Here is a 24,961-nt window from a genome sequence, read left to right on the forward strand (position 1 = left end):
CACCTCTCTTCACGTGCCCTTGCTTTATGTGTGTGTCACTTCAGTAATACCAGCAGGAAAAATCCAGGTGGATGGAAAACAGCAGAATCTGGCAACCCTGTCTGTGGGCAGTGGTAAACAAAATGTCTCAAGGATCACATATAGAACCCCTATGGGTCAAATGCAGCCTGTGGGCCACATGTTGCCCACCACCAATTTGGTTCTTCTTAAGGGAAGGATAATATCCCATAGCCCTTGTGCAGCACCCTTGCCCAAAACCCACATATTTGGGGACAAGAATGTAGTCTCTAGTTATAGTTGTTAATTTACCTGCATATACCTCTCTGTATAGTAGGTACCCATGGTATTTTGGGAAATATGTTCCATTAGCAAGCCATCTAGATTTATATAAGTGGGCATCATTTTCTGGTGGTGTGAGCACAGGACTAGGATCCAAAAACCTCAGAGATTCTAATTCCAGCTCTACCACTAACCCACTAACTTTAGACAAATCGCTTAGGATTAGGAATGTAAAATCCCATTTAATTGGTTAACTGGTTAACAGATTAAAGGGGAGGCAGGTGTGGGGTGAGATGTTTCAGCCCAACTCGAGCAGTCCCCCACCCCCACCTGTCCCTGGGCTGGTGTTTCTTCCCCCTCCCTCCCTGCAGGCAGGAACTGCTATGGCCAAGCCTGCCCCCACTAGTTAACTCGTTAAACATTCACAGCCCTAATGTTTCAGAGATGCTGAACAACCACATCAGCTATTGATTTCAAGTGGCATTATGGGTGCTCAGCATCCTTATCTCTGTATATTAGTTTTTCCATCTAAATTTGGGAGACAGCCACTTATTGCCTGCTCTCAAAGTGGTGTTGTGAGGATTAATTAGTTGATGAATATTTTGAAACTGTAAAGTAGTACATATTGGTAATATATAAGTTATTCCGATATTTGTAGCAACATGAAGACAAGCTTAGTCTAGATGCACATGGTCTAGGTGAAAAGTGATGCAACAAGGCAGACATGCAGAAGAACTCTGTCTGCATCCCTGGAGTATGACTGGTGAAGGCTTCCCAGATCTACAAAGCAGATCTGTCAAAATGGTATTCAGAAAAATGAAGTACAGGCAGTCCCCGGGTTACGTACAAGATAGGGACTGTAGGTTTGTTCTTAGGTTGAATCTGTATGTAAGTCGGAACTGGCGTTCAGATTCAGCCGCTGCTGAAACTGACCAGCGGCTGACTACAGGAAGCCCGAGGCAGAGTTGCTCTGCCCCGGGCTTCCTGGAATCAGCCACTGATCAGTTTCAAAAGGCTGAATCTGGACGCCAGTTCCGACTTACATACAGATTCAACTTAAGAACCCCAGGCGTCCCCAAGCCAGCTGCTGCTGAAACTGACCAGCAGTGGCTGAATCAGGACGCCTGGGGCAGAGCAGCTGGGGTACTGCCGGGTTGGTCCAGTAGCACCCAGCGGCGCTGCGGGACCAACCGGCAGCGCCCCAGCTACTCTACCACAGGCGTCCGGAGAAAAGCCTGGTCTGCTGGGGGGGGCCTCCCCCCAGCAGACCAGGGAGACGCGGGCGGTGGACCGAGACACACCGCGGTCCCGCCGCCCGGGTCCTCCGCGGTTTTGCTCCGCGTCCCCCTGGTCTGCTGGAGACCAGCAGACGGGGAGCAAAGCCGCAGAGCACGCGGGCAGCGGGACAGCCCAGACGCGCCGCGGCTGTCCAGCTGCTGTTGTCCTCCGAGGGAGACAGCAGACCAGGGAGACGGGGAGCAAAGACAGCCGCGGCGCGTCTGGGCTGTCCCGCTGCCCGCGTGCTCTGCGGCTTTGCTCAGCGTCTCCCTGGTCTGCTGGGGGGAGGGGCGGCACTTCCCCCCCAGCAGACCAGGGAGATGCAGAGCAGCTTTTCTTGCCCCGGAGGACGCGGGCGGCGGGACCGCGGCGCATCTGGGCGTCCGCTGCTCCAGTCCTCCGGGGCGAGAAAAACCCCGTTCGTAACTGCGGATCCGACATAAGTCGGATCCGTGTAACTCGGGGACTGCCTGTAGTAGCCAACAGGGTGTGCCACAAAGATCTATTAGGAGAACACTTACAGTTGTTTAATGTTTTTGCTTTTAAAACCAGTTTGACTGCTTCTGTTTTCCACTGTGTGACCTTCAGGTATTTTATGCAATTGACTTATGGTCATTCATTTTGTATTATGAATACAAGAAAACATGTAGGTTGGCTTTATGATCCAAATAACCCATGCTTCTTGTTTATCATGCATCAGGATGCAATCAGCTTCTCATCAATCACTTCTGAAAAAAACAAGCAACTTTTTGAAAAAGATAAAAAGCATCTATCATAACTCTTTCCATGCTGACTTCTACAGCATTCATTAATCAGAACTATTTAAAAATAATTCTGGAAGCTTCTTTTTTCTTTTCTTTAATGAGGAATTTACCACTATTTCTTTGATGTTTAATCATGCAGTTATTTACAAAGATGGTGTTTCTGTGCAGGAAGCATAATAAAATTCACATGTACTAATGTATATTTATAACTGCAAGTGTTTACATTTACAACAAATGGAATTTATTGTGTAGCTCTTGGCTTAGCTAACAATGTAATTAAAGTGCAAATAAAGACAAAATCCAAAAGCCTGGCAGATCCATTTTCATGGTTAACATTCAGAAACTTTACAATGGTGGTAAGAAATGTCAGATCAATTAGGCTCAGGTCAACAGCTATCTCCCTGAGAGGATTTAAGGGAGGTAAATAAATGATATTGCCCTATTTTGTCAACTGGCTGAGAATCCCTGGAAAAGTCAGAACACATCTCCAGCCTAGATATTCAACCATGTTAAGACCTGTGTTATGACATACTGCATATCATGCATTTTGAGCTCATCCTCCATGCAGCTACAATAGGTCACTCTTTAACAGGAAACAGTATGAAGAGCCATATATTTGCAGAAAATTGATTCTACCCAGAATCACTCAGTAGCATGGGTTTTAAAAACAGTTACAAATGGCATATTTTCTCTAGCAGACACTCAGATGCTTTTAAACAACCCATTTCATGTTAGTCCTGCTCGCTTCATTTCTCAACATTATACATTGCCAAAACAGGTTAGCATTCCTTTCCCCCATGTGTACAGTAGGTGCTTTATAGTCACTGAACTGTCAGAGATGCCATACAGACAATCAGAGTGCCTTTCTCAGGAGACAATGTGCAAAATAACCAAGTATCTCATTCATGATATGTTCACAAATCTGGGAAAAGGAATTCCAAATACAGCTCCTAAATTCAGATATTCCAGATAATGCACCCATGGCCTGCAACTATTAACACTGTTTATTACATTCCACGTAGTAAAACTCCTTCCTCATCATGTACCGATGAAAACAATATTTACAAAGGTAAATTAATTAATTTGTAGCATGTAAAACTTTCCTCCTTAGAAAAGGCAGATAAAATATTTTAAGACTTTAATATTCTATAAATGAAAATGTCTAATTTATAACAAAACCTTTGAACAGCTGTAGCTAAAGATCTTAAATATTATCGTGCTATCACCGAAGGTAAGTAAATTATTCTCAGATCCTATTGTTTGCAATGAATACGGTATAATGAAAGCAGATTAATCCCATGAACGCCTCAATAGATACACATTTGATAAGCAATCTGTGGCTGATCAATGCCATCTGTATTTGCCCATTTATCCTAATCTAATGAAATAGAGTACCTACGTTTAAATTTGTCTCTTTCTCTGCTCCGTTAGGATGGCTGCAATGGTAGCTATTCTCATGAAAGGCTTCTGTTTTCTATTAGATGCACAGTCCATTTGGCAAAATATTATCTTTGCAAAGTAACAATCACTTAACCCTCAAGTCTGAAGTATTTTGTCTTTCACCTCCAGTTGCTGAGTTTCCTTGTCTAAGAGGGAATTTCTGTGCGGCTCTGTCTCCTTCATTGAAAAAGCGAGTTTGCAATATTCTCAGTCTTTCCCTTTATGATCTGTAGGGCATGGCATGCATAATTCTGTTCATTACACTAAAACTCTTGTCAACTCTGGGACGAAGCTCATTCTTCAGGCAGGGAGTCTCGGTTCAATCTTTAGGGATAACTCATATAGAGTATCCTCATCTATGATGAGGGTCTTGTCAAGTAAGTAATGAGTGACCTGGAATACAGAAAACAACTGCAATGTATATTTCTGAAACTGAAATGTCTATATATCTTTAATGCAATTTCTCCATCTTCTACATCCCCCTAACAGCTAGTTAGCAGCTTCAGTCCATTTCAGACAAATGTTGCAATCATCTCTTATGTTCTGTTTTCTTGGTGAAGCAGAATAGTTAATTATATGTGGTACAAAGTATTCAAGATGTTTAAAAAAACCTCTCTCTCAATAAAAGGCAAATCTTCACTCTTGTGTCTAACCCATGTGGCCATTCTGGGAACCAGGGAAATATGGGAGCGAGGGGAATCTTCCCCTAAAATTACAGAGATCTATGTAGTAGTATCAGATGGTCAAACACATCATGTACTTCCTGTGTGCTGGTATCCTCTGTGGAAGCGGGGTATGGAAAGGGGCACACTGAGTCCTGTCCCTCTCATACTGCAGAACTGTACTGACTCCACTGCCAGAGGAGCTACACTTCTTGCAGAGGTGGAGGAGGCAAGAAATGCTTTCATGAACAAAGCCTGAGATGATAATGTTACTCTAGCAGCTTATGGTAACTTAAAGTGTCAGGACAAATTTCAGTTTGCCTCCTACTGTTACTGTACGGGGAGCCCATCTGTGTATCTTTTTGTTGATAGCAGGAACAACCTCCCTCATAGCACATATGATTAAGGCTGAGTTTTTATCATGGATAATTTTAGTAAAAGTCATGGATGGTTCACAGACAAGAAAAAATATTAATGGAAACCATGGTCTGTTCCTGACTCTCACTAAAAATATCTCTGACAAAAGGGTTAGTGGGTTCAGCACCCATGGCTGCTGGGGTCCCCTGACCATGGGGTTGGGCTGCTGCAAGGTCCCCCAGCCAGCTGGCATGGCTGGGCAGCTGCGGGATCTGCTGGATGCCTGCCACGGTAGGCCAGCTGTGAGGAGTCCCCCAGTTGCCCAACAGGACTGGGCATTTGCATGGTTCCTGCACCAGGTGGGGGTTGGGAAGTGCAGAAACAGGCTGGCTGGAAGCTCCAGTCCTGAGGCAGAAAATATCTCTGAGGTCAATGGAAGTCCTGGATTTCATGACTTCCATGACATAACTGTTGCCCTACCTCTGATCAGCATCACATATTACTTACTATACCTTTTGTTGATGTTCTATACGATAGGAGGTCTGCTGGAATTGGCGTATCTCCCGGATAATATGTGATATCTATCAATGGAATAAATTTATATGATAAAATGTTTTGCTTATTGTCTGTGCTTTAACTTGAACATTTTGGATTCAGTAAAGCTACATCAGGAATGAATTTGGTCCAAAATATTCTGGAGGTAAGGGCTTTGCACTTGTGGCTTTGAGAGGGCTTTTTGCCTTCCCACATCAGCCATTTCCACTACTAAATAGTCTCAGGTGGATCACCTCGCCCCTTCTTTCTTTACCCTGATACTCTCCTCATGTTTCCCTCAGGTGACCTCTACAATGTAAAGTCACAAACATGGCATTAAACTACAGTTAGCAGAGCAGCTGGTGTCAATATTTCTCCAATGCAAGTCTCTGAGGAGCTCTGAACAATAACACAATTTGGAAGGCAGAGAGAATCCATCTTTTAATAGCCTTTTTCACTCCCTTGAGGAGCAGTAGTCCCAACCATGCTCTAAAAAGACCTCTTTTGAGAGGTGCTGTTTGATGAATTATGGTACCAGGTTGGCAACTTTTTTTTAAAACATAATTTATTAATCCCTGGAAGCCTAAACCAAATGCTTTTTCTTCTTGCAACTTTAGCTGACCAAACTGAAAGCTAAACTGCAATATTCCTTGACTTGCCAGTAGGTGGTGAGAAAACACTATCCCTTGATTCATTTGCAAAAAGATTGTTTTCAAACTTCTATTGACCTCATATTGTGCATATATATTGTGTAATCTTGCCATTTGAATTCAAAAAAGTTCTAAGTAAATCAATGTTAAATTTGTGAACTTAAAAATGTGCAATGGAAACATGTATGGAAATAAAAATTACCATTCTCATTTTGGAAAAATTGACAAGTCCTTCTTCAGTGAAGTTTGGTGTTCCTTCTTCAATAAATGCTAGGTCTGTCAAGTACATTCCAAGATAGGGAACTGCAGGAGGATTACAACTGCAGGATGAGAAATTAAATTATTTTCTACTAGGATTCAATTTATACACTGTTTTTTATACATTACACAAATGTCTAAGGGGTTTTTTAATTTCTAAAAATACTTCTACAAGTTGGGCCAAACAAATTCATAGGTTAATGTAAAGGAGCAGATGCTCTGGTTTCCCCTGAGTTGCACACACTTCTACTAAAGACAAATTTGGCCAGGTGTATCAAATGTCAAACTGTCAATTATGAGAGAAACAAGGATAACATTTAGTAAAAGCCACAATAACACTACCATGCAGAAAGGGGAAAGGCATTGGATATGCACCCTCAAATATGTTGCACATATAGCTGAAAGAAAATTTCAGAAATAAAGCCAATGCACTACTGAAAATGCATTGAAACATGCTTTCAAGTCATCTCTACTGTTCTGAGGTACAGTATTTTAGTATAAGCCAATGGTTCTTAACCATACTGCTGCCTGCAGCCCTTTGGTTCTCAAAATATGTTCTCCCACCCCTTATTAAAAATCGTTGAAGTAGGTCAGTTTTAAACCTAAGATATATCATAAAAATCTGGCATGTTTTGCACCCCCAGAAAGGGCATCTCGCACCTCCAGGGGGTGCGTGTACCCCAGGTTAAGAACCACTGGTATAAGCAATGCATTGCATATATTGTATAGTTCATGCAATGTATTACTTATACTAAAATATTGCTTATACTAAAAAGCCTTAGGATCTTTACCATGCTGGTTTGGTAAACATTTAATATGTTATGCATAGGCTTGCCAGATGGTTTAACCAAAAATACCAAACACCCCACCCCTCCCCCCCCCAAAAAAAAAACACTAGGAAAAAAAATTCTGTTGAAAAAAAAAAAGGGTGGGGGGGACCAAAACTGTTGAGGAAAAAAAAGGACCCCTAGAGTTATTAAGCAAAAAAATAAAATAAAATAAACCCAGCATAGTCCCTTTAAAAACAGGGGCTGAGTTCTGCCTCTCCTAACAGGCTGCCGGAAGCCGGCGGCCATCTTCTCGCCCTGCTCCGGACCAGACAGCACCCCTGCAGAACCAGGTAAGTGGGGAGGAGACAGGCAGGCTTCGCCCAGTTGCTGACTGTGTGTAGGGTTGCCAGGTGTCTGGTATTGACCTGGACAGTCCAGTATTTTTGCCTCCTGGACGGGAAAAAAAAATCTGAAAATATCGGACATTTTAGGTGTCTGGTATTTTCTGCATTTTTTTACGGGACAGGAGGTGAAAATACCAGACTGTACGGGTCAATACTGGACATCTGGCAACCCTAGTTATGCAGTTGAAAACACTTAAATTTCCTAACGTTGGAAATTCCTTTAGGGAACAGATGCATATTCCACTCTGAGGGGGTGACCTACAGAAAGGATAGTGCAGCTAGGGAACTTTTCTAGAGATGTTTTCACCTCAGTCCAACTTCCTGCTGATTTCAAGAGGACAAAGGTTATATTATACTCTCTATATTGTACTCCCTCTCACACTGCAGTAGCTTGGGGCCAGATGAGAAGTGCTTCTCTATGGCCACTATAGCTCCAATGGGCACAGACGAGGGAGGCATGCATGTCCCCCTGCTGAGGCAGGTCCAGGTTCGGTTGGGGCCATGAAGGACCACTTGTCCCCTGGCAGCAGCAAATATGGCTTGGGTGCCATGGCTGGAGGGAGGCATTCCCTCCTTTGGGCCCGGCATGGAGTAAACACAGGTGGGGGTGGGGATGGGGGAAAAGCACCCTCTCCCCCACCCCTAGCACGGAGCAGCCATGGCTGGGGGGGGGGGCAGTGTAGCCCTCTACTGGCCCAGAACAGAGCTGCTGCAGTGGACAGAGGTGGAACTTTGCCCCTTTGCCCTGAGCCCCTGCCTTCTCTGAGCCCACTCTGAGACCTCTTACAACATTCGCTTAGTTATGTCAATTTCCAGAACTGTGCTTGATTTGACAATTCTGTCTCTTTTCTGTTTGGTTTTATGAGAAGCAATCTCATTCCAGGCACATCCCATTTTCCTGACACAACCAAACCTTTATGTTGCTTTAAGTTATGATAAGAGGAAGCTGTGTACTGAATTTGGTGGTCCTAGCTCTAACTGTTTAGGAGGCGTTCTGGAGCAAACGTACAAACTCTCTCAGATATATAGTAGGTAAGAACAGTAGCACTCTCTCAGGCTATGTCTAGACTACAAGCCTCTTTTGAAAGAGAACATGTAGACTACAAGCAGATTTTTTGAAAAAGCGAGACACTTTTTCGAAAGAGAGTCTAGACATTCTCTTTTGAAAAAGCACAGTTTGCATTCAGTAGTTTTTTGTTATTCCTCATGAAATGAGATTTATCGTGATAGAAAAAACTGCCACATTCTTTCGATTTACTTTAGAAAGAACGTGGCTGCAGTCTAGATGCAGGTGAAGTTTTTTTGAAAAAAAGCTACTTTTTTCGAAAAAACCCTGTAGTCTAGACACACCCTCAAGATGATTTAACACAGTTACTGTCAATCAGTCTGGGAGATCCCTTGTCCAGATAGAGCTCTTGGTGTCTGTGCTCACATTTGGAGATAACAAATCTGTATTGAGAGCTCTTTGGAGCCACTCATATTGAACTCTGGGACTATTAATGTCAAATAAACATTATCAGAAGAGTAAAACATTTTATTTATAAAGCTGGTGTTACACTTATTGAAAAAAGTTCATCAGTATCAGAAAAGCCCCCAATAGTGATAATTTTTTACGAATTACTAGTTTAATTTGCTTTGGTAATTTCCCAGAAGAACCATATTACATATTATAAGAGGTTCCAAATTACAGTATATTCAGCAAAACAATGATGCTCATATAGAATAAAGCCAGCTTTAGAGAGGTTATTCAGTAAAAATATTGTCCAATACAATTTTCATTATAAAAGATAAACTCAAAGCCAACTCTTGAATAAGCGCTATCCAATATTCTTAACAAAATATAATTATATTGCTAATTTATTATTTAAGAAAACATACTTTTTGAGTGTTTCTCTAAGGTTTTTAAATCTTCCCTCAGATGATACAGTCTTCTGAAGTTTGTCCATGAGAGCTTTTGCCTACAAACAGAATAAATTACAAGTGTCAACCTGTGTGAAAACTGATGGTAAAGAGGTAAAATTGCAAAAAGCACTTATGAAAATAGTGTATCTGAAAACAGGACTTAAAAAAATTAGGAGCAAACTTCCACTGACTTCATTAAATTTAGGCTCCTGAGTGACTAAATGGGAATTAGGGGTTTGAAAATTTTATCCACAGTGGCTTGAGAAATGTACCACATACAAAAATGATTTTTGCCTAGCAAGTTAAAAAAGAACAGGATCGTGAAACTAATATTCAAGAAAACACACTCAGTTGCACTTCACATAAGAGGTTATTTGGGGCCCAATCTTATGTGATGCTGCATGTCTTCAACTTCCATTGAAATCAGCATGAATCGAGGCTGATCAGTGCCCCGATGCACTCTGAACTACAAAGGACAAACCAGTAGCTAGTATGTGGGTGAATAAAAAAGTTGAAGTCAGAAAAGAGAAAAACAAGAAGGTAGCACAACAAAGGGGCAAGATGACTTCAGGACTACTTAATCTTAAAATTAAGCATGTGCATAATTTTTTGCAGATTTGGATTATAAAATGATTAGCAATCACCAAATTATGTTTCTGCAAAAAAGGCTGGAAAATGCTTTTAGGGAAATCACAGAAAAGTGAATTTTCAAAATGTTATTTAACTCTGACAATGTGTTTACCTACAGCTAACTGATAGAAGCTGAACTCACATTCAGCTGAGATGTTAGTATTGTTTTAAAAGAACACTGTAAACTTAATTACCAATTATTTATAACACCTTAGTTTAGTTTATCAAATAATTCATTTTTCATTATTTATCACTATCTAGAGACTTGCTATAGAATGGAAAATGAAGAGAGGCTAGCCACATTTGTTCCTGACTTAGAATTTGTAATCAATTGAAAACCCTAAGCAGTTACAGATTATTACAGTTTCTTGTTCTCCTGCACGAACATGACATTAATCTAATGTTTGGGTTACCAGCACTTCTGCAGTATAAGGGAATGTTTATTTATTTTTTAAAAATTAGCACTACAGTTAAAAAAAAACTAACATGGAAACATTTTGTTAGTCTTAAGCTTTTAAACTGGTTTGTGTGGGCTTTTTTTGTTTGTTTAAAGAAAAGAAGATGGTTCCAATTGGAAAATGGCCAAAATGCACTGATTCTGCATATCCCCTAAACCAGTGTTTCTTAAACTGTGTTCCGTGGCACACCTGTGTGCCGCGAGGTGTTCCACGGAGAACAACAGAATTCAAAATCGCCACCCTTAAAGGCTCAATAACTTCCCCCCAACCCTTCCCCCCTGACCTTGGTGTTCCTCATAAAAAAAAATTATTGTTTGATGCGCCTCGGTCTTAAAAAGTTTAAGAAACACTGCCCTAAACAGCCTCCAAGGCTGTGTCCAGACTCCATGCCTCCGTCGACGGAGGCATGTAGATTAGCCAGATCGGAAGAGGGAAATGAAGCCGCGATTAAAATAATCGCGGCTTCATTTAAATTTAAATGGCTGCCCCGATCTGCCGATCAGCTGTTTGTCGGCAGATCGGGAGAGTCTGGACGCGATGCCCCGACAAAGAAGCCTTTCTTCATCGACACAGGTAAACCTGGTTTCACGAGGCTTACCTGTGTCGATGAAGAAAGGCTTCTTTGTCGGGGCATCGCGTCCAGACTCTCCCGATCTGCCGACAAACAGCTGATCGGCAGATCGGGGCAGCCATTTAAATTTAAATGAAGCCGCGATTATTTTAATCGCGGCTTCATTTCCCTCTTCCGATCTGGCTAATCTACATGCCTCCGTCGACGGAGGCATGGAGTCTGGACACAGCCCAAGAGAGGCCCTTTGCAAAGATTAAAGTGGAAAAACCCAGAAGAGGACATGCAGTGGGTATATCCCTGCCCTCTCGCAGCTGAATCAGGTCAGATAGTGTGGGCAGGGACATTTTGCACACTCTTGAGTTAGCAGAAGAGAAGTTTGTCACAGGTGTGCTTTAACACTCCTAAAGTGAAAAATGAAAAAGTTCTATGTTTCAGACATCTCTAGGTCAATTGCTCCTGGGACCTGGGGTAGCGTAATTTGTGCGTAATGCACAGGGGTAAAAGTTGAGCCTGAGTTCAAACCACGGGATTCATACTTCAGTGTAGACCAGCATTTCCCAAACTATGGGCCAAAATACCGGGCCGAAATACCAGGCCTCAGCGTGGCTGCTGGGAGGGGAGCAGAGCCAGGCGGGCTGGGAGGAGGGGGGGGGGGGAAACCAGCCGATGGGAAGCAGGGCTGGGTGCAGCGGGGCTGTCCCGCGGAGATCTGGGCAGGCGGGTGGGCAGGCGGTAAAAGCAGGGCTGGGGGGCAGAGGGGGCTGTCCCAGGGAGATGGGGGGGGGGAGGCGAGCAGCAGAAGCAGGGTTGGGGGTAGCAGGGCTGGAGGTAGCAGGGCTGTCCTGCGGAGATCGGGGAGGGCAGGCAGCGGAACCAGGGCTGGCTGGAGGGCGGGAGGGCTGGCCGGGGAAGATCAGGAGGAGGAGGAGGATGGGAGAACCAGCTTCTGGAAGCAGGGCTGGACGGGAGCAGCGGGGCTGGTCGGGGAGGTCGTCGGGGGAGTGGGGCTGACTGGGGGAGATTGGTGAGGGACGGGGGAAACCGGCCACTGGAAGCAGGGCTGGACGGGGGAGATTGGGAGGAGAAGGGGGGAGGAGCGGGACTGACCTGGGCACAAGCAGACCCTGCAGACCCTGGCAGATGAGTGTGTCTGGCCAGGGATTCCATTTTGCCCTCCCCCCCCACACACACACACATATCCTCCTTTGAGTAGTTGCGAACTGCCTGGCAGGTAGACACACTCAGGCAGCGTGAGCACATCTACCAGCCAGGCAGTTCGCAGCTAAGGACTGATACACCTAATTATAATCGAACTTACCTAATTAGAAAATACCAGGCATTTTGTATGTCTGGTAATTTCTCAATTTCTTTCCCAGACAAAACATTCAAGTACCAGACTGTCCGGTATAAAACTGGACACCTAGCAACCCTACCCTTCCTTGCACCCTCCCTCCTAACCAGATACCCTACCCCCAATCTGCTCCTGCTCCCGCCTCCTGGAGTGCTCATGTGGCGCCGGGTCCCCCAAGCCCTGGCCCAGGCTGGGTGGAGGATGTAGCCAGGAGAAACACTGAAAATTTATTCATTTTTCATTCTTTTTTTTATATGCCTTTATATTTTGGGGCTGCAAAAAACAGTACTGAAAGAAAAAAGGGTTCCAACTAAAGTAAAAAGTTTGGGAAACCCTGATCTAGCCAGCTTTCTATCCATCTTACAGTCCATTTATCCAATCCATATTCCCTTCACTTGCTGGCAAGAATGTTGTGGGTGACTGTATCAAAAGCTTTGCTAACGCTGGCACTGGGGGCTTTGGGAGGACCAGAAACAACTTATTTGAATATTCATCATTTGCTTAATGAATATGCAAATATGCAAATGTTAGCAGTTCTCCAAAAGCTTGTGAATGGATTTACTGGTCCGTGTGTCAAAAAGTTTGGGAACCCCTGGTATAGACAAATCCTTTCTGGAAGTCTCAGCAGAGAGGCCAAAGTCTGAATGTGCAAAACAAGGCTTATCTACACTGGCCTGGGTCACCTGACTTGGCTTTGTAGGACTCAAGCAGAGGGGCTATAAAAGTACAGTCTAGACATTTGGGCCTGGGACCCTATGAGTGGGGGAAGGAGAGGTGTCCTAGACTCTTGGTCCAATGAAACCAAGTATCTACACTGCAATTTTACATTCCTGCAGTTTGAGCCGCACAAACATAAGTCAGCTGACACAGATCAGCTCTGGCTGTGCCATTGGTCTTTTGTCACACTGTAGACATAACCAGAGAGACACTTATCTCCTCATTTTAAGTCTGCAGGAGCAACTTTCATGAATTGTTAAAGTACATTCTAAATCAATTGGGCCTAGATCCTCAAAAGATATTTAAGTGTCTAATTCTCATTTTTTTAGGCAATGAGAGCTATTTGCCACGTACAACAGCACATGGAACTAGGGCTACATTTGAGAATGTCAAGAGAGAAACAAAAATTATTTTATGATACTGGGCAGCATTTTTTAAATCCCACCACAATGTTGTCCTTATTCCAAATGAATGTATAACTAAATGTACATATCTGAATTAATCAATATTTTGGGTCAAATTTTGCATTCAGATATATGCACATGCAACTTGTGATAAAGTTAGTTAGTGTTTAAAATATTTAATTAATGATACAGGAATTGAAAACAAGTGAAATATACAAACCCTGGAAATTAAATAACAATGTCTGCTGAAAATCTTAGCAGAAAATCAGATTGCTCTTTAATTTTAAATAAATCTGGTTAGAATGTAGTTACGTAGACCTCTTTTATTATCCAGGTAATGCATCAACAACATATTTGTAGAAATGTCTTGCTCACCTGTTTAGAAACTTTGGCCCAGGTTTTCTTCAGTCTGTAGATTGCACTTCTGTTCAAGGCTGATGTAATTTCTAACACGCCATTGTAGTTGTGCATACATCGGCAAATATCTGCCACCGCTACCCACTTCTCAATTGAGTTAGCACGGGAACCAACATCAGCATAGTTCATAATTTGCGAGGCAACAAGGTTACTCATCTGACCAAATGAAAAGCCAAAAATCCTAAAACATTTATATATAAGCTTTTGTGAACAATATTATTTAAAAAATAGGAGAGAAAATTAAATGAGGTGGCAGAGATTGTAGCTCTTAATTAATAAGGCTGAGAAAATGTTATGTTGAAAACACTGCCAGAGAACAAGAAGAAGAACAGTGAACTAAGGGGAGGGTAACAAATGCAGCAAAACAATCAGTGAATAATGTCTCAGAGCCAGCAGCAATGTTGCTACTGGTGATGGCTCTTAGCAACATATCAAGAATATAAGCCAAGGGTAAGCATATGGGTGAAACTAAGCAATAGAACAGAACACGATAGTTAACTGGTATTGTTAGAGTTTCATCCTTTGAAGAAAGAACTTAATTTCTTCTGTAAACAGTGGAAGATTTCAGCATAGTTCTAAAGGTTCGAATCCATCAAATTACTATTGAATTGCTGACTAGCACTTCTTTACACAATTTCTTGGTTTAGAAGGTTACTCACAAAGAAGCGGTTACATTCCGTCAATACTATATCAGAGATTATATCACAATGTAGAGACAGATGTTTTTATTTCAGAGTTCATATACCATGTCAATGGGGTTCCTAAAAGATATTCTCCATTTTTGTTGTTACTTACATCATTAAAATGTTGACTGGTTTTCATAATGTATGGAGTTCTTTCATTTTTATCCAATTTCATCCAGCCTTGCCCAAGAAATTCTCTGAAAATCAGTGTTAAAAAATCAACAAAAGAAAAAATGTCATCTATAAATGCAGTACAAAAACATGAAAACTGAATCCCAAACAGATTTCAACTACATCTAGTTCTACTGGACACTTAATATAATTTTTCAATGTAATTGTAGCTTTTCACTGTGCCATTACTAGTACATTATAAGGCTGTAAACATTGCAAAGGACATTTAGCGTGCTTTCAGTTTTCTGTGTTTCCTGTACTACCAGTTCAGCATCATGATGCTATTTGAAACTGATGCTAATACAGCACCAGGAGCTGACAAGATCAGATTGCTGTATGGAGTTGACACTCACCTCCCCGGAGGCCGTTCACATCTCCACTATGCTCAGCCTTCACTAGTCCGAAGCCCGAGACTGTAGGCTTGTTTTTAATTTTCCAAGGGCTTTCAAATATCAGTGAACAGTGACAAATTAATGCAAGATTAAAGACTCAAAGAAAGATGGAATAGCAATATGTAACTCCATAGGACATTTACTGCATGGTGCTCATACAGCACACATATCACAGAGATAGCGATGCTACTGCTCTTAGTGTACTTGAACTCAGACTATCATAATATAAGTGGACTATCAGAAATCCTAAGTGACAACAAACGCAGCCTAAGGATACTAATCAATTATGTATACAAACCTTTTAATCGGTGTATTGCCTAAAACTCCTAGTCAGAAAGACTATTACAGAATATTTACTTTGATCATTTTTGGCAGAACACTTACTCATATGGTATGCTTCTGAAAACTATGTGATCTAAGAGAGTTATTTGCTCTGCAAGCTCCATGGCTGACAATGTTTCAAAGCACTCTGGTTTTGGACATTCTGACTGCAAAAATAAAAAGTACATGAACAGTCAATGATTGCTGTTTACAGAAAATTTGTTTCCAAAACACAAGATATTAACTAGCTTCATTTTAAAACAAAAACTCCTGCACAATTTCTAGCTTATCAAGAAATGCAATAGAGCAGAAAAACACACTAAGGGTACGTCTAGACTATATGCCTCTGTCGCCAGAGGCATGTAGATTAGGCTACCAGACATAGGAAAATGAAGTGGCGATTTAAATAATCGCCGCTTCATTTAAATTTACATGGCTATCGCGGTGAGCCGACAAACAGCTGATCAGCTGTTTGTCAGCTCAGCGCGATAGTCTGGATGCGCGGGTGTCGACATCAAAGGTATTTGTCGACCACCCAGGTAAACCTCATCCCAGGAGGCATACCTGGGTGGTCAACAAATACCTTTGATGTCGACACTCGCGCGTCCAGACTATCGCGCTGAGCCGAGAAACAGCTGATCAGCTGCTTGTCGGCTCAGCGCAGCAGCCATGTAAATTTAAATGAAGCAGTGATTATTTAAATCGCCGCTTCATTTTACTATGTCTGGTAGCCTAATCTATATGCCTCTGGCAACAGAGACATGTAGTCTAGACGTACCCTAACATTGTGGAGTTTAATCTATGGAGTCTACGCTTACTCTGTTTTCCATGTGCATCAAGTTTGTATCAGTGAACATACAGGGTAAATAAAAATAGGCTGTGGGCAGATAATGGTTGTGGTTGAGAAGGGGCGGGGGTGAGGTGAGGTGACAACACGCCTGACACAGAGATTGTAGTGATAAAAACACACACCTGAGGCAGCCTGTGATGAGAAGGCATAAGGCAGGGCTGGGCAAAACATGGCCCGGGGACCGAATCAAGCCCTCCAAGCCACCAGATCCGGCCCACGGACTCAGCAGGGAACACCAGGCAACTCTCTGCTTGCCCTGCACCCCTCCCAAACCGCTCAGAAAAGCAGCTGCTGTAGCCATTTCTCTTTCTCAGCTGTGAGCTGGAGGAGGAGGGAGTTGTGCTTTACGTGCTGCTCCTTCCCCCAGCACAAACCCATTGGCCAATTTCTCGCCAATGGGAACTGTCTGTTTGTAGAAGCACCCTCACCGTCTCCCCTCAGGTTCTTAGTCATCAACGCATACAGTCCTGCAGCCTGTGGAGGGAGAGGTGGCAAGCAGGTAGGGAAGATGTTCGAGAACCCTGCTGGGCTGCTGGCCAGAAGTCACCCAGGTAAGTCTCCCATCCAGTGCCTGCTTCTGGTACCCCAGCCCCTCTCCCCCCAACCTTTGATCCCCCCCCCCCGCACCTTCCTCCACTTATGCTAAACCCTCTGCCCTCCTCCTGAACCCATAACCGCTCCCAGACCATGCACTCCAATCCCCTGCCGTAGGTCACAACAGAAACCCCTGCACTCCAGTCCAGTGCCCAAGGTCACAACTGCCTCCTTCACCCAAACTCCTTCCCAGACCCAACACGTCCTTTTGCACCCCAATTCCTTGCACTAAGCTTCCTTCTGCACCCAACCTCCATCCCAGATCCCGCACCTCCTCCATGAATATCATGGAAGAGTGCAGCCCTCGACCACTTTCCAAAATCTTGGAGTGGCCCCCCATTACAAATTATTGCCCACTTCCGGCATAAGAGCTGCATCTTGCTTCAGTTTTTCATTGCCTCATATATGTGCATGTCACCACCATTTTGGGCCAATACAGAATCTGACTCCATGAATGTAAGCAATCACCAATACACAAGCAAGTCTGGAAATGCTGATAATATCTCCTTTGCTATGTGATTTAAACACTTATTGTCTCTTCACTTTTAAACGTTCAAATTTATGTAAGATATCTCAAGTACAGATATAAAGGATCAGTAACTTGGTAGAAATATGGCAGTAAGATAGCAGTGATTTATACAGATTACATAATCCTATAAATTATTTGATGCATAAACCTTAAAATGAACTCACCATTTGAATTATATCCTCTATTTTTAAGTGTGTATCATCTTGATCATCCTGAGAAAGAGCCCTGAAAAATTAAGTGGCAGAACATCCTACATAAAGAAAATTATCTATGGTTATGGGAATATTTTAGCACAGTTCATTGACCACAATCTAAAATAAATGCAAAAGATACAATTATGGGATTATCCCATTTAAAAAAATCTTGTTCCTAACCGTTTATTTTTGGTTTTTAGAAAACAGCTGTGGAATAATGTCAGACCAGCAGTGCATGTGAAAATGCTACATTGCTTGCCCTGGAGAATTTAATCCTCTTTCTCCCAAGAACAGTTACAGCACGGATGGCAGCAGTACAATCACCACCACACTTTCCCACTAATATATCTAAAATCTTAGTTGAGGGGCCATCTGTAATTGTGGTAATATTTTTTAGTTTCCATGTCCCTTTGGTCCTTGTCTTCTACACAGAAGAAATGTCAAAGAGGAGGCCAATTGCAAAAGCTCTTTCCTGGGAATTGGATTAGGTCCACAAAAACAGTCTTATATTGAACACCAGCCTGCGATTTTATGAAGGATCACTAATCTCGTTAGCTGAATTAGAAATGCATAAAAGTGAAAAACTACATCTCATTACCCAAAATTTGAGTCCTCCTGACCTCTCCTTCATTTTTAATACCACTGCCATTAAGAGTAATCATTTTTCATCACTGAAAAATCTGGGGTATAATTCAAATATTCTATTTTCTCATTATTTGTCATTTATATTATGACCACTGATTTTTTACGCCAGGGCTCTCTCTTACTATATACAGCATCTAGATCAATGGGATCTCAATCTTGGCTGTGGGCTCTACCAGTTACTGTAATACAAATAATAATAACCCGTACTGAATGTATAGTGCAAATGTAATATGTCATTAAAATTGTAAATAACTTGAAATTTAACAGGTACTTAATGTAATAAATATCAGCAGGTGGCCATATTAGAAACGTCATAGGAACAGCTTTTTCATCTTGAGATGGGGAAAGAGTTAAAAGAACAGAATGATAATGTTTGTGGATTTTAGATATGATTGTAAAGGCTGGAATGTGTACTATGTGGGTGGGAAGGAAGTGATAGTGCTTAGTACACTAGGTTCTTCTGTGGTAAGCTGTTGTTTCCTTTTAGTTCGCCAGATAGGAGATGGATTAAGTTAAAACTGAATGTGGATACATGATGAAAACAAAACATGATACAACTCTCAAGAATGCTCCTTTCCTGAATCATAACCTGCACTTTGGGCCCATCAAATCCTCACAAAATGCCCCCCTTTTTTGGAGGAAGAGGAACACTGCCATGTCTAACAGCTATGCCATCCAAAATCTAAATCTTACTTTGTTCTTTAGAATAATTCTCAATACCTTCCTCCAAGAACACCATTGTGTTTCTTGTAGAGCAGCGTCTCTCAACGTGGTCCACAAATTCACTCTGAGAATGCTGCTAACAGGCCACTCTGGTTTGTTTTCTTACTGGCTCTGCAGCTATGGAGCCTTGCAGCTCTCATTGGCTCCAGTTCACCGATTGCAGCCCAGGGGAACTGCCGGAAGCAATGTGGCCACTGTTTCCCATGGATCCACTTGGCTGTAAATGGTGAACCAGAGCCAATGGGAGCCGCGAGGCTTCGTGGCTGCATAGCTGGTAAATAAATAAATTGGATCGGCCCACTAGCTGAGCCTGTGGACCACAGAAACACTCTGGTTTTGGTCATTCCTTGAGCAACGCTGTTGTAGATCAACAGGCCTCTTAATTGCTAAGCAGCTAACTTTGTGCTTGATCTTGTAGAGTGCTGAGTAGTACTGTACATCCTCAGCTCCCATCACTTCTCAGAGTATACTAACCTTGGAAGGATAAGGCCTTTATGTGCAGCGCAGACTTGACTAAAATACTCAGCTTGTTGATACAGAAGATGTGCATTTGATCACTTCTGTAGCCCTGCATTGCCTGAAATATTTTCTTTTCTATGTGAGGGCTCTTCTTTGGAGGTACATGTGCACTATATGCTTATGGTTTATTGTTATCATTTATCATCCAAGCAAGAGGGCTATGTGTGACAGGGTACACCAACTCCACACTGAGCAACCAGTGACGGGCCAATCATTGTTGGCCTACGAGGCCACATCCGCTGTTCCCTGCTGTACATGTTCCAAGTAGAGAAATCAGATAAAAGGAGGCAGTCCAGGCCAATCAGAGGAGTAGATGGATGCAGAAGGGAGTACACTGCTAACTCCTGCAGAGTTACCTGCTGTATCCCTGGTGACAAAGCCTGGGGACCTGGCCTACTTGCCAAACATCTGTGGAGATCAGCAAGGGAACCGAGTCACTGCTTGCTGAGAAAGTTGTCTAAATTATGTTCTAAATTAAGAAAAAGGTGAAGCCTGTTGACTGATTGTTCTCTTGCCTTGTCCCCAAAGGGGAATCCAGACGATAGAGTGATGGAGCGGACCACCTCCATATGGCACAAGACCCTGCCCATCACAGTGTGTTTAATGGTTTAGAAGGGGATTACTTTGAGTCTTGGATACAGAAAAAACTGGTCTACATTTCTTTGATCCAATGAAACATTTTCAGTGGAGTTCATGCCATGGCTCTAAATATTTGTCCTTGCACCACCATTTCAGCTCCTGAAGCTCTCTCATGTTTCAGAATTAAGATTTTATGCATATATTCCTCTAACTTATTTTTAAGATATTTTGATGCATTTTCTCCAACCTCTTGTTCTTAGCAAAAAAAGTCCCTTTTTTTATTTGTGCTTCAGTCCTAGCTCTTAGGCAATATGGTGTCCTTTCCTGTATTGGCTTGATTAAGACTATTTGTCCTGAGGGCACAATAGCAGCTTCAATTACATTCACACCAGCCCTTGCAAAAAAACAGTGCTGGCATTAGTGCGCTTTGCATAAAGAGGTGGAATACTGCTGAGAGGCTGTGCCTTGCTAGTCATAGCAGGGGATTTGCATATCCTCTTTCGAAAGTCTAGCGTAGTCTAGATACGCCCCAGAAGTCTTTCACCTGGGAAATTTAAATGGAAGGTAACTTTGCCCTCAGATCCAGGATACATCTAAAATGCTGAATGGTGATGATTGGCCTGTTTCTTCGAATACATTTCTACACCCTGGATAGCTTCCTGGCAGCTGAGGAGCTAATCCAGGCTCAGGTGAATAGAGATAGGAGAGAAAGATAAATTAAGGTCCAGCATCAAAAATATACCTTAACTTTTATTGAATACTAAATGGAATGCTCCATCAAGGTTTGTCTTTAGAAAACCAGGTGGCTAAACAACGATTGTTTTAAAAAATAAAAATAAAAAAAGTTTTTTATTTAAATCAGAATTTTTAAAATAATCAATAAAATACTAAATTTCTCATTTAAAAATAACAGTGACAATTACATCTCATCACAAACATGCTACCTATTCCTACACTGACAGTCTCAAAAATTAATTAGAGGCTCTCTTCAGCCTATCAACTCTTGCTTCTTGAAAGTGGGCTTTCAAATTTCTGTTTCTCAGAAGTCAAAAGCAACACAGGCAAAGAAAGACACAGGCTCGATAGGACTGTTTGTGTTCTCTACGTATATGGTGGTGGAGCTGGGCAAAGCATGGCAGAGAAGTTAATTAATACATTGTCTTCAAAACAGAAAGACAATATACAGGAAAGGATGTAGGCAGCATAGAAAGGAACAGTGGAATAGACTGTAAAGAAAAAGGTAAGACATCATTTAGCACACACAGAGCAACCTATATTCCCCTACACTTTTGCCACAGAAAAAATGTCATAGCTTCTGGGCATACAAGACACCCTATCTGGGAATATTTTGAAGAAATTAATTCCCGAGATGAAAAAGGAAAATGTGTCTAGTATAAGCAGGGCAAGAAGATGACGTAGGGCCTAATTACAAGAATGAAACATCATAAGGAAAACTACTTAATGGGAGAAAATGATGTGGATGATGATTTGGATATGTCTGAAAAACAAAACGGATCAACCAATTAAATTAACAAATTAAATAATTCACTTTGCAATGCATCATTCTTTTAGATTCCGTCTATGCCTTTTAGTATAACTGTGATTTAACAAGTAAATTCCCAAGCTGTTTGCTATGTTGGATGTTGCTAGAAAAAAAAGTTTAGCTTAGCTAATCCTTATGACTTGTTTCATTAGTTAACTAGGTTTAGAATCTAGCACCCAAGTATACAGTACAGAAAGCTGCAGTAAAAGAAAATCTGGAGTTGCCAGTTGCCACTAAGTGTCATTTTCTTATTACATAATACATGTTACCTGCCCTTGGAATCAGCCAAGGAATAAGTGCAGACAAAGGGTGAACTAGAGCAACACTGAGGCTTTATTATTGGTACAGATTCTTAATTGTACAGCAATAGTCACACATACAACATTCATGCTGGCAGTTTGGAGGTAGGCTGCAAGTGCGGTGAGAGTTAGTTCCAAATTCACAGATGACTGGGGCTGGTCAGATTACAGCTCCCCAGAGATCAGCTGCGAGGCAACGAGAGTCTCCAGAGTCGCTTCAGATCTGCAGGAGGGCTCTACTGCTTCCGGTGTGGTCCCGAGCTTGGCATGCTGTTACACCTATTCTGAGGAGAATGCCCCCCACCTGGCTGTCCATAACATCAATTTATGAACTTTGAAGGATCCTTCCTCATGGCCACAAACGGTAACATATGCTGTACTGCTTTATGATTGGCAGTTTCTCATTCACACTTCCTCATGCACACCATACATTGACAGGATACAGATTCATAAGGATGAATACAATTGATTCTATTAAAGCAGGTGGTATAAGCAAGAAGAAGTACCATTATGTTCAATGGGGCTTACTTCAAAATTAAATAGGACTATGTAGCACTTTAAAGACTAACAAGATGGTTTATTAGGTGATGAGCTTCGTGGGCCCACGAAAAGTGCTACATAGTCATGTTTTTTGTTTCAGTTACACTAGATTAACATGGCTACATTTCTATCACTATTCAAAATTAAGTGCACTATAAGCATAGTCAGTCAGTTTTAGCTTTTTTGTTACCTTGGAATCAGACCTGCATCCTTGCTAAAAATATGTAAATTATTAACTGAATAATAGAACAAGAAGAACGACTATAAAAATAATTTTTGAATTTTGTTTCAGGTATCTATTTAAGAGTAAGAGCCTTAGGCTATATATATGTAACAACTTCAGGATCATCTGCTGGTACTTTTAACAGCAGTGATGCAACTCAACATATTTTGTACAATACAGTGTCAGTAGAAAGCAAAAAATTTCATTCATCAATACCGCTAGCATATATGGGTTTGTGTAAGGACCAGCAAATACTAACAAGACACCATAGATGAAAAGATTACTCGGTTCTTTTATGCCACAAATTCTCCTTTTCACATTGTTAAATTAATACTTGTGTTGATATCGTTGAGTCCTTATGACCAGACTACACTCCTTCTGATAGAGCAGACATTGGTGGGATATTGTTAGATACAATGTATGAGAAGGAATTCAAACAGTGTGCAAGAAATATTGTGGGGAAGTTTGCCAGTTTAAGCCTTGATGGATGGAGCAATGTGCAGAATGATCCAGTAACACGTGCCTTTGTAGCAACTGAACATGGGGTTACTTATCTTTCGGAAGCAAAAGATATATTGGGAAATGCCACACAACAAAATATTTAAAAGTGGCAGTGAAAGCTGTAACAAACTATGAATAATAATTCAATTGTGAGTGCGCAATTTTGTCACAGACAATACTGCAAATGTGGCAAAGTTGAGAAGATACTCAGAAGAAGAAACAGAAGTATGCTGCTTAATAACATATGGCTGCAGTACCCATTTAATGCATCTTTTAACCAAAGACTTAAGTGCATCTTCTCCAGGAATAAAAGACACAATACTTTGTGGAAGAAAACATTGTCCTCACTCTGCGTTCGTAAGCAACAAGTAGTCAGGGGCAGTTTTATTACAAGCTCCAGCAAGGGAAAAACTAATTCGGATGGGGGGGGAGCCCCCCCCTTTACGGGCAGATCTTCAAATACAAGCAATCATGAAGCAGTTTATATACTGTCCATTAGATATAATAACAATAAACAATTAGCCTCCTTCCCATTACAAACACCAATGGCTAACATTTATTTTAATTCCACCCGGATGCTCCTTATCTCAAGTTCCCTGCCAGAGTCAGCATTCTATCCTTATCTCCAGGGCTCGCCAAGCGGCAGCAAGCCCCCCTCGCCAGCCATGCGGTTCAGCACGCTGCGCATGCGCTTACTGCACTGTGCGGCTGTGCCAGCTTGTAATCTACTCGCCAAGAGCGAGTAGATTACACTAATTGTCGAGCCCTGCTTATCTCTGTATGGAGGTGAGAGGCGAAGGCAGCATCTTATTATAGCTCTTGCGTTGTCAAGAGTCAGAATTAGCCTTACTCTTGCTAACAAGACTAAGATGGCTGCACACAAATTCCCTTATTCCCTTTTTCCTGCCTCCACAACTTCTATAACAGCTTCACTGAAGACAGCAGGAGGATCTAAACTAATTCTCCCTCAAAATATTCAATGGAATTCTGTGGCTGATTGTTTTAAACACATTATTAAGAATTAGCCTATTCTCATAAAACTTTGCAAAGAAAATTGTGATAAAATAGATGGCAGTTTCTCAACCAGAGTATCTAACATTGGAGTAAAGAGGAATGTAGAGGATATGCTCAATACATATTATCCATAGCTTTAAACATGCTTTAGAGAAATTGATGCTGCCTTGCTGTCAAAAATTGGAAGGCACTTGAAATAAATCTCTCACCAGAAAGTTAAATTGCGGGTAATAAAGAAGCAAATGGATCAAACATTAATTCCATCTTGGTTTTTTGTGAACATTCTTAATCCCACATATAAAGGTAGGTGTCTAACTACTGAAGATACTGCTGCTGTAGCACAAGCATCTCAAAATCACTCTTCAGTTATGCCAGTCACAATAAATTTCAGGGCCAGAGTGAAACCATATAATCAGTACATGTTTACTGATGATGTTGTAAACAAAGCCATTCCCCTGAATTGGTGAGAATTATTAACCAGGCACCTTGCCACAGAGTTTCTGAGTTGCTAAGCCAACTTTTCACAGCAGGAGCTTCCTCTGCAGGCACGGAGAGAATATTGTCATCATTTGGTATCATTCATACAAATCTAAGAAATGGACAGGGAATTGAAAAAGCAGGAAAACTCATATTTCTGTTTCAGTCTATGAATCAATAACGGGAGTGAGGAACAGGAAAGCTGGCTGTAGAAGTTTTAAGGACACCATACATTTAGTTTTTTGAGGACTTGTCCAGTAGAATTAATAAAATTTGAACATTAAAAAAAAATTAAAGATAGCTGTCAGCTGTAAAATG

At 41.8% G+C, this 24,961-nt stretch overlaps 1 protein-coding gene across 2 annotated transcripts in view; it reads right to left on the minus strand.

Annotated features, from left to right (window-relative positions):
• Positions 1 to 1,910: 1,910 nt before the first annotated feature.
• RASGRF2 (Ras protein specific guanine nucleotide releasing factor 2) overlaps positions 1,911 to 24,961 on the minus strand; it is a 203,959-nt gene continuing 180,908 nt past the window's right edge. The window contains exons 20-27 of one of the 2 annotated variants that reach the window (XM_075932213.2): positions 17,551 to 17,611; positions 15,477 to 15,580; positions 14,642 to 14,726; positions 13,805 to 14,002; positions 9,275 to 9,354; positions 6,167 to 6,284; positions 5,293 to 5,361; positions 1,911 to 4,154 (exon numbers count right to left, since the gene is read on the minus strand). In XM_075932213.2, coding sequence (XP_075788328.1) covers positions 4,062 to 4,154; positions 5,293 to 5,361; positions 6,167 to 6,284; positions 9,275 to 9,354; positions 13,805 to 14,002; positions 14,642 to 14,726; positions 15,477 to 15,580; positions 17,551 to 17,611 — 808 coding nt within the window. In that variant the 3' untranslated portion in view covers positions 1,911 to 4,061. The remainder of the gene's footprint in view (positions 4,155 to 5,292; positions 5,362 to 6,166; positions 6,285 to 9,274; positions 9,355 to 13,804; positions 14,003 to 14,641; positions 14,727 to 15,476; positions 15,581 to 17,550; positions 17,612 to 24,961) is intronic. The other variant, XM_075932212.2, reaches the window with a different exon arrangement.

The sequence above is a fragment of the Pelodiscus sinensis genome, chromosome 6 (assembly GCF_052426305.1).
Source record: "Pelodiscus sinensis isolate ZL-2025 chromosome 6, ASM5242630v1, whole genome shotgun sequence".
Taxonomy (NCBI): Eukaryota; Metazoa; Chordata; order Testudines; family Trionychidae; genus Pelodiscus; species Pelodiscus sinensis.